The sequence below is a fragment of the Leptonychotes weddellii genome, chromosome 15 (genome assembly GCF_054177405.1).
Source record: "Leptonychotes weddellii isolate Sample4059 chromosome 15, ASM5417740v2, whole genome shotgun sequence".
Taxonomy (NCBI): domain Eukaryota; kingdom Metazoa; phylum Chordata; class Mammalia; order Carnivora; family Phocidae; genus Leptonychotes; species Leptonychotes weddellii.
In genome coordinates this window covers 28,545,733-28,556,607 of record NC_138383.1, presented here as the reverse complement: position 1 = coordinate 28,556,607, position 10,875 = coordinate 28,545,733, and the positions used below count along the sequence as shown (strand labels likewise).

The 10,875-nt window shown below is 37.9% G+C and overlaps 1 protein-coding gene across 1 annotated transcript in view; it reads right to left on the bottom strand.

Moving 5' to 3' along the window:
- The window catches only part of GDPD1 (glycerophosphodiester phosphodiesterase domain containing 1), a 47,683-nt gene that overhangs the window by 16,429 nt on the left and 20,379 nt on the right, over nt 1-10,875 (bottom strand). Inside the window, exons 3-4 of the mRNA XM_006735056.3 lie at nt 7,658-7,793; nt 4,516-4,561 (exon numbers count right to left, since the gene is read on the bottom strand). Of these exons, the coding sequence (XP_006735119.1) occupies nt 4,516-4,561; nt 7,658-7,793 (182 nt within the window). The remainder of the gene's footprint in view (nt 1-4,515; nt 4,562-7,657; nt 7,794-10,875) is intronic.

Here is a 10,875-nt window from a genome sequence, read left to right as displayed (position 1 = left end):
GAGAGAGAGCACATGCGAGGGGGGAGGGTCAGAGGGAGAGGCAGACTCCCCGCCGAGCAGGGAGCCCGATGCGGGACTCGATCCAGGGACTCCAGGATCATGACCTGAGCCGAAGGCAGTCGCTTTAACCACCTGAGCCACCCAGGCGCCGAAGAACCAAATTCTTAAAAAAAATTTCTTTTGAACTATCCTGACATGGATTTCTAGCACTATAATTGAGTTTAGACTTACTGTACACTACCTAATTGAACTGTAAAAATTATGTTAACATATAAAAATTTAGCTTGTTTTTACCTCCCCAGCACCCTTTCTTCCCTTGGAAAACTGCATCTCCCTTAAGCCACACTATTCTGATTGGGCTCTCAAAAACAGGATTCACTCCCCCTTTATTCTCATGGGCATGCATATGACCTAGGTCTGGTCTATTATAATAGCCAATTTTTTTGTCCACAGTGACTATCTCAAGGATGGACACATGACCCATGCTGGGCCAATCAGTGTCTTTCTCTAGAACTTTCCCTTGAAGCTCAAAGGAAGATTGCTTTTTTACCCTTGGGTCAATGTGTGGGCAGGATATAAATGAGTTGTCAGTGATCATGTTCCCTGCCACAAGGACAAACTCCATTTACACTGGAAGAAGGTAACACCCAAGAGAAGCAGAACCACAGAATGACTCAAAAAGAGTCCCCTTTGTGCCCTTGGATTCAATAATGTTTAACATCAGATCCACCATTATTATAGACAGTTAATGATAAACTAAATCTGTTGTTTCTTTTTTCCCTTAAGCTAGTGTAAACTCGTTTCTGTTAACAATCTAAAAAGTCTGAACATGATGTTCTAGTCCTGCACTGTTTAAGATGGTAGCCACTAGGGGTGCCTGGGTGGCTCAGTCGTTAGCGTCTGCCTTCGGCTCAGGTCATGATCCCAGGGTCCTGGGATCGAGCCCAGCATCGGGCTCCCTGCTGGCAGGAAGCCTGCTTCTCCCTCTCCCTCTCCCACTCCCCCTGCTTGTGTTCCCTCTCTCACTGTCTCTCTCTCTGTCAAATAAATAAATAAAATCTTAAAAAAAAAAAAAAAAGATGGTAGCCACTAGCCACACAGGGTTATTTAAATTAAAATTAAATAAAACTAAAAATTCAGTCCCTGAGATGGACTAGTCACATTTTAAGTGCTCAACAGTCACATGTGGTTATTGGCTATTGTAACTGACATTGCAAATACAGAACACCTCTATTACTACACTCCATTTAAACAGTGCTGCTATTTTTTTAGTTAAGTAAAAATTTTGTTAGCTTGTTAAGTATGGAAAAATTAATTTCGCAGTCAAAAGAATTGCCATGGGCAATAGCTATTCACACCCAGGTAAGATGTTTGCAAGGATTAACTTAGGGGGCGCCTGGGTGGGTCAGTCAGTTAAGCGGCTACCTTCGGCTCAGGTCATGATCTCAGGGTCCTGGGATCGACTCCAGCATCGGGCTTCTCAGCAGAGAGTCTGCTTCTCCCTCTCCCTCTGTGATCTCTTTAGTTCTCACTCTCTCTCAAAATAAATAAATAAATAAATAAATAAATAAATAAATAAATAAACAAACTTTGAAGAAAAAAAAGGATCAATGTAGAAAAAAGTCAAACAGATAACACTAACTTTGGAATGTTATACAATAAGAATAATATTACATCTAATAGTGGGAGAAACAAAGAAATTAAAGTTACGTTAATAACAAAGGGAAAAAAAAGCACATGCTAAAGTGATGTGAAGATATTTACATTACATGCCTTAGCCAGCATAGAATGTAGAAAATGAGCTGGGGAAAGAAATTTGTCCCCACTATTGTTCTGGGCAGAAGATAACCACTGGGAAATACTATAAAAAGAGAGAGAGGAAAACAAGAGTGATAGGCAAGGAATATACCATAAGGTGTGCTGGGCGATGGAATGAGTGAAGTGGCCTCTATAAAGGTGCTAGAACTTGAAAATTGACCATTCTGACCAACTCTAGATTACCCAAATTATGTATTTTTCATGAAAAAAAAGGCTATTTTCAAGTAAGCAGGATAGATAATAACAAACCCTTTGGGTAACACATTTTTATATTCTTTCTTTATTTTTTAATGCAGTCTGTGGCACATTAAAGCACCTTAAAAAAAAAATTACTTCTTCAGGGCGCCTGGGTGGCTCAGTTGGTTAAGCGACTGCCTTCGGCTCAGGTCATGATCCTGGAGTCCCTGGATGAGTCCCGCATCGGGCTCCCTGCTCGGCAGGGAGTCTGCTTTTCCCTCTGACCCTCCCCCCTCTCATGTGCTCTCTCTCTCTCATTCTCTCTGTCTCAAATAAATAAATAAAATCTTTAAAAAAAAAAAAAATTACTTCTTCAGTAAAATTGTGAACCACAAAGAAAGCCAGAGGCCTAAAATCTGTATTCCTCTGAGAGCTAGTAGTCTCTCTCTCTCCAGTATTTAAAGAAAAGTAAGCAACAGTTCTGAGTAGGGAAATAGGACCAAAAAAAAAAAAAGGAACTATCACCTAATCTGAATCAAGTTTTTACAGTATTATATATTAGCCTATTTCAAATGTAGTAAACTTCACATTTGATGCAGAGTCTTAATTGTGATAAACTGAATGCAATATGAACAAAAATTAATTCTTTTTATAGGTGTCTAAAAAGTGAGACATGGCAGTGCTATTAATAAGGCATTTGAAGAGAATCTAGGGGCGCCTGGTTGGCTCAGTCAGTAAAGCATGTGACTCTTGATCTCAGGATCATGAGTTCAAGCCCCATGTTGGGCAAGGAGCCTACTTAATCAAAAAAAAAAGAGAGAGAGACTCTTCAGATGGAGAGGAAGCATAGTGCAGCTGAACACTGGGCTGGTTAGAAAGAGACCTAGTTTCAAGTCCTAGATCTGTGATTTATTTGTTGTATGACCTTAAGTTAATTTACATCTTTAAGCCTCAATTTCCTTATCTAAAACAGGAAGAGACAGAATTATATGGTCTCAAAAGGTCACTGCATATTCAAAAGTTTTATGACTTTGGGTGTCTGGGTGGCTCAGTTGGTTGAAGTGATTGCCTTGGGCTCAGGTCATGATCCTGGAGTCCCAGGATCAAGTCCTACATCGGGCTCCCTTCTCAGCGGGGAGTCTGCTTCTCCCTCTGACCCTCCCCACTCTCATGTGCTCTCTTTCTCTCATTCTCTCTCTCAAATAAATAAAATCTTTAAAAAAAAAAAAGTTTTATGACTTTATAAAAAAAGGTATATAAATAAAAACTTAAAAAAAGAAAGGAAAGTATAAAACCTGAAAAAAAAATTAAAACATTTTTTTCCTCAAAGGACCTTTTAATCTTTATGAAGCTTTGGCTTTGCTCTACAAGGGAAAAAATTAAACAAAACAAAACAAAACCCCCCCAAAACAAACAAACAAAAAACTTCACTTATGAAATGTTTTTAACCTTCACAAATCCATAATTGACACAAATGTAGTACCTTGGCAAGTATAATCCTGTTAATCACAAGAATGAAAAAAATGTTTCTGCAAACCAACACAGTTTAATGATACTCACCTGGAAAGTAAAATCAAACAATTTTCAGATCTAAACATCCTTTAGAATAGCTAATTTAAACAATTTTCTGATTCTTATTTGGCTTTCTTAAATTTTCCAATCAAGGAGAAATTATACTGACCAATTTTTAATCTAGTTCACAGAGCAGTTACAATTCTTTAGATCCTTGACATTTAACCAGGGTTTTAACTATATGCAAACCATACCACACCAAGGACCACAACATGTAGCATCTTGTAGTTTTACTGAGTTACATTTGAATCATTCAAAACATGAGGCTGAATTGTGATAGTGTGGGACCCTGTACCTGCTCAGCAACCTGTATCTCTAGCTGTGTATGTTTCATTCTAACATGTTCCATTCTAACGAATCCAACAAACAGCCAAGGAACATGCTCCTTTGTGAGAAATATTCCCTCACAAGAGAGAAAACTGCTATGCTGATGATTAAAAAGTGATGGTGACCAGGAAATGGGTGGTTAATCTGAGTAATAGAATTCTCTCTAATAATTTAAGATAGGGAGCACTGAAATGACATAAAATCAAATGGTATAGAATCAGTAAGGATCCAAAAGGAGGTCTTTCCAATGTCTTTTCATTTGTTTTTGTTTTGTTTTGTTTTGTTTTTACCTATGGTGGATTATTACTACAAGTTATAGTAATCTTCTAGAATTTGAAGCTTCAGAAATGCAAAGTAGCCCTAATAATATCTGGGTTTCTTGTAATTAGTATTCAGGCTTAAATTAACTGTACATAAACTTAAATAGAATGAGCCAATTAAATCTTTAGCCTTCATCTCAGGGTCAGTATTTCAGATTTGTAGGTCTGAGACAATAAGTATTGAGGGCAGTACCGTTAGCCAGAACTTATTATCAGAAGAAAACACACATGTATATCTAATTCTCAGTGTAAATAAATACACTTTAATGTCAATATGTAAGCTGCAAATGGGAAATATTACCTCTTTGAAATGTGACATCCAGTTTGCCAAGGTAAGGTGGGAGTTCCTTTAAAAGATATGATTGAAAAACAGTTAACTCTCAAAAATTTTAAGTATTTTAGTGTCTTACAGTAAGACAAAGATTTGCTTCTTCAAAAAAATAAAATAAAAACATTACCTATGTTTACATAAGGCACGCTTTAGCCAAACATCCCAAACAGCAAATTAAACATATAACTACTTACTTTCACAATTTAGAAGAAAAGAAATCTGTACTATTTAATATGGACCTTTTCAAATAATAAATATATAAATATCTCAGTAGACAAGTGTGAAGATAGACAATTTTATTTTATTTTTTAATTTTTTTAAAGATTTTATTTATTTATTTGACAGAGAGAGAGACAGCAAGAGAGGGAACACAAGCAGGGAGAGTGGGAGAGGGAGAAGCAGGCTTCCTGCCAAGCAGGGAGCCCAATGCGGGGCTCGATCCCAGGACCCTGGGATCATGACCTGAGCTGAGGGCAGACGCTTAAGGACTGAGCCACCCAGGCGCCCCGAAGATAGACAATTTTAAAAAATGACTAACATACAGTAAAATCTTTAAACTCACAAATAATCAAATAAGTGCTAATTAAAATTTAAATTTAGGAAATTTTTGTTATTATACTACCCAATAATGGTAAGGGTACAGCAAAATGGGAATTCCTCTAACACCACATTTTTGCACTTTCTAAGAAATTTTTACTTTATTTTTAAGTAATCTCTGAGACCAATGTGTGGCTTGAACTCACAACCCTGAGATCAAGAGTTGCATGCTCTACCAACTGAGCCAGTCAGGTGCCCCAGATTTTGAAACTCTTAAACACTTTTAGAAAGCAAGTTGGCAATAATGACTTTCAATATGTATTAAGCCACTAAAATATTCCTAATCTTCTACCCAATAATTTCCCTGCTGGGAGTTTATTTAGGGAAATAATTTTAAAAACAGAGATAATTTGTGCTTGCTTTGGCAGCACATATACTAACAATAGAGATAACTTTTATTTTTATATTGATATTTTCAATAAATATAAATATATTTATATAGATGCCTTCATAAATATATATCTTTTAAAAACTCTATATAAGCATATAAATATAGAGAAAGCTTTATCTTTATGTATGAAGATGTTCAGTGCAGTGTTATCTCTAATGGTGAAAACTTAGAACTAATTCAAATGCCCAACAACAGAGGAGGAATGGTTAAAAATAACTCTATATCCACTCAATGGAATAATTGCAGTCACTTGAAATGTTTATGAAAAATAAGGGGATCTGAAAGGGCTAAATACGACACAATTCCAAATATATAACATTCTGGAAAAGGTGAAACTATGGAGACAATAAAAAGATCAGTGGTTGCCAGGGTGTGGAGGGGCAGGAAGGATGAACAGGCAGAACACTGAGCATTTTAGGGCAATGAAACTATTATGTATGACACTCTAATAGTTGATACGTCATTATACGTTAAAACTGACATGTCATCCTATGTTAAAAACCTATAGAATGTACACCATTAAGAATAAACCCCAGGGGGGCGCCTGGGTGGCTCAGATGGTTAAGCGTCTGCCTTCGGCTCAGGTCATGATCCCAGGGTCCTGGGATCGAGTCCTGCATCGGGCTCCCTGCTAGGCGGGGAGCCTACTTCTCTCCCTCTGCCTCTGCCTCTCTCGCTGACTTTCATGAATAAAAAAAAAAAAAAAAAAAAAGAATAAACCCTAGGGGCACCTGGGTGGCTCAGTCGGTTAAGCGGCTGCCTTTGGCTCAGGTCATGATCCCAGGGTCCTGGGATCGAGCCCCGCATCGGGCTCCCTGCTCGGCGGAGAGCCTGCTTCTCCCTCTACCTCTGCCTGCCGCTCTGGCTACTTGTGCTCTCTCTCTATCTCTGTTAAATAAATACATAAATAAATCTTTAAAAAAAAAAAAAAGAATAAACCCTAATGTTAACTATGGATTTTGGGATGATAATGTGTCACTGTAGGTTCACAGACTGTACCAAATGTACCACTCTGATACAGGATGTTTTGGGAGGGGGGGGCTGTACATGTAGAGTCAGAAGCTATTCTGTACTTTCTGCTCAATTTTGCTGTGAACCAGTAACTGCTCTAAAAACTAAAGTCTATTTAAAAAAAAAAAAGAAAAAGCAGGGGCGCCTGGGTGGCACAGCTGGTTAAGCGTCTGATTCCTGGTTTCGTCTCAGGTCATGATCTCAGGGTCCTGGGATCAAGCCGCACATCGGGCTCTACAGGGAGTCTGCTTGAGGATTCACTCTCTCCCTCTCCCCCTGCTTTCACTATCTCTCACTCTCGCTTTCTAAAATAAATAAATCTTTTTTAAAAAAAGCATGGAAAAATGTGTATCATGCCATAATGTTAAAGTGTCCAAAAACACAATCTATAGGGGTGGCTGGGTGGCTCAGTTGTTAAGCGTCTGCCTTTGGCTCAGGTCATGATCCCAGGGTCCTGGGATCAAGCCCCACATCAGGCTCCCTGCTCAGCGGGAAGCCTGCTTCTCCCTCTCCCACTCCCCCTGCTTGTGTTCCCTCTCTCGCTGTCTCTCTGTCAAAAAATAAATAAAATCTTTTTAAAAAAAAAACAACACAATATATGTAATATACAGTAGAATCACAACCAGGCAAAAAACATACAGGGTACACATACAGATAGCATCCTGTTAATGTAAGTTTTCTTTAGGTGGTAAAATAAAGGATTATTTTCCATCCATTTATCAGTCTTTACTATAATGGCAAGTAAACTACTAAAATCGGATTTCCCATACTTGAAGACTAAAACTAATTCATCTATTTAATCTGAATCAAATAAATTGTAGAATACTTCAAGCAATTTGATGTCCAATAGTTTTACATTTGAGGACTTTGGTAATCTTGTTAAAATACTTATAAAAATAAGTCTCCAAAGATGTATCCACAGATTTCTATAGTGAGTATAAATCCTCACTGGAAGTTAGAATGGTTTTTATAATTTCCTTTGGCATTCATTATCTAATCACTATCATTTATTTTTTACTATTTATTGGAGCACTATCTGGCATTCATTGTTTTTAAAAATCCTACAGGCCCTAATGTCTACTAGATATTAGTTTATCATGCATTTTTACTTACACAGTACTTGAGATCAGAGATGTTTACATTGACCCCAGTTGATCTCTTTAAATTCTCATCATGGGACACTACAACTTGCTCATCTTTTGTGATATGGCAGTCCAATTCCAGCATATCAGTTCCAATTGTAACTGCACTGAAGAAATGCAAAGAAGAATAATGACATTCTGAAAGTTAAGTAAACTTCATTTACATTATATGCATCAGATGTAAAAATTAGGAGTTACAAAACAAATAGCAAAACATCTCATAACACTAAAATTTCTCTACACTGTCATCTATTATGATTTATTGGTGTCATATTCTAAAGTAAACACAGAATAAGAGAATCATGTTGCCCCTTTCCATAACCAGCTATCCATATTGCTGTCAACCTAACATAATGGAAAGAATACCAGATCAGAAGTTTAAAAGGTCTGGATGCCAGTTCCTGCTTTGCTATGAACTTGCTGTATAACTATGGGCAAGTAAACGCCTTTCTCTAGGCCTACATTTTCACATCTATAAATTGATAGGATTAAAGAACAAGAAAACGGTGCCAGCCCTTGTCAGTTTAATTCAACATAGGATTAGAAAATTCCAGCCAGAAAAAAATAAAAAAAAATAAAAAGAAATTCCAGCCAGAGAAATTAAGTAAGGAAAAAAGGGGGTTGGGCATCCAAATTGGAAAGGAAGAAGTAAAATTATCTCTGTTCACAGATGACATGATCTTATATGTAGAAATCTTAGAGATTCTACACACAAATAAAACTGCCAGAACTAATAAACTCACTAAAGTTGCAGAATATAAAAATCAACACACAGGGGCACCTGGGTGGCTCAGTTAGTTGGGTGGCTCAGTTAGTTGGGTGTCTGCCTTTGGCTCATGTCATGATCTTGAGGTCCTGGGATCGAGCCCTGTGTTGGGCTCCCTGCTCACGGGGTGTCTGCTTCTCCCTCTCTCTCTGCCCCTCACCCCACCCCCCACTTGTGCTCTCTCTCTCAAATAAATAAAATCTTTTTAAAAAATCAACACACAAAAATCAGTTACATTTCTATACATTAAAGTGAATGATGTGAAAAGGAAATCATAAAACAATCCATTTATAATAGCATCAAAAAGAAAAAAAAATGGGTGCTTGCATAGCTCAGTCAGTTAAGTGTCCGACTCTTGATTTCGGCTCAGGACATGATCTTAGGGTCATGAGATCGAGCCCCACATCAGGCTCTGTGCTGGGCATGGAGCCTGCTTAAGATTCTCTCTTTTCCTCTCCCTCTCCCCCTCCCCCCCTAAACAAACAAACAAACAAACAAAAACTTAGAAATTAACTTAACCAAGGAAGTAAGAGACTTGTACAATGAAAACTGTAAAACATTGCTGAAAGAAATTAAAGGAGATATACATAAATGGAAAGACATCCCATGTTCATAGATTAGAACACTTAATATTATTAAGATCTATGGATCTACACATTCAATGCAATTCTTATCAAAATCCCAATGATTGTGCAAAAATAGAAAATTCCATCCTAAAATGCCTGAGGGGCACTTGGCTGGCTCAGTCAGAAGAGCATGTGACTCTTGAATTTGGCAATTTGTAAGTTTGAGCCCCATGTAACTAAAAGAAAAAACTTTAAATTGCATATGAAATCTCAAGGAAACCCAAAGAGTAAAAACAATCCTGAAAAAGAAGAACAGTGGTGACTGGGTGGGTCAGTTGGTTGAGCGTCTGCCTTCAGCTCAGGTCATGATCCCAGGGTCCTGGGATTGAGCCTGCATCTTGCTCCAGTAGGGAGCCTGCTTCTCTCTCTGCCTGCTGCTCCCCCTGCTTGTGCTCTCTCTCTGTCAAATAAATAAATAAATAAAATCTTTATTTTTTTAAATTTTTATTTATTTATTTGACAAAGAGAGACACAGTGAGAGAGGGAACACAAGCAGGGGGAGTGGGAGAAAGAGAAGCAGACTCCCCACGGAGCAGGGAGCCCAATGTGGGGCTCGATCCAGGACCCTGGGATCATGACCTGAGCCGAAGGCAGACGCTTAATGACTGAGCCACCGAGGCGCCCCAAATAAATAAATAAATAAATAAAATCTTAAAAAAAAGAATGAACAAAGTTGGAAGACTCACACTTCCTGATTTCAATACTTACTACAAAGCTACAGTAATCAAAGCAATATGGTGCTGGCATAAAGACAGACATATAAATCCATGAAATAGAATACAGAGTCCAGAAATAAACCCTCATATATTGTCAAATGATTTTCAACCATTCAATGGGGAAAGGGCAGTTTTTTCAACAAATGGTGCTGCAAAAACTGGATATCCACATGTAGAAGAATGAAGTTGGATCCTTACCTAACACCATATCAAAAAATAAATTCAAAATTGATCAAAGACCTAACCATAAGACCTAAAATGAAAAAACTCTTAGAAGACAACACATGGGAAAAGCTTCACCACACTGGATTTGGCAATGATTTCTTGGCTATAACATCAAAGCACAGGCAACAAAAGAAAAAAAAAGACAAATAGTGCTTCATCGAAATTAAAAACTTTGTGCTATCAACAAAGTAAAAAGGTAGCCCACACAAACCGTAAGAGACTCTTAATCATAGGAAACAAACTGAGGGTTGCTGGAGGGGAGTGGAATGGGGGGATAGGGTAACTGGGTGATGGACATTAAGGATAGCACATGATGTAATGGACACTGGGTATTATGTGAGGAATCACTGAACTCTATCTTTGAAGCTAATAGTACATTATATGTTAATTAAATTTAAAGTTTTTTAAAAAGTGAAAAAAAAAAGTAGCCTACAGAATGGGAGAAAATACATGCAAATTATCTATGTGATAAAGGATTAATATCCACAGTATATAAAGAACTCCTAAAACTCAACAACACAATAACCTGATTCAAAAATGAGGAAAGGACTTGAACAGATGTTTCTCCAAAGAAGAAATGCCAATAAGCACATGGAGAGATCACTGATCATTAGGGCAATCCAGTCAAAACCACAATCAGAGGGGTGGCTGGCTGGCTCAGCTGGAAGTGTGCAACTCTTGATCTCGGGGATGTAAGTTTGAGCCCCACATTTGGTGGTGTAGGGATTACTTAAAATAAATAAACTTTAAAAAACCCCACAATAAGACTATTTCACACCCGGGCGCCTGGGTGGCTCAGTTGGTTAAGCGACTGCCTTCGGCTCAGGTCATGATCCTGGAGTCCCAGGATCGAGTC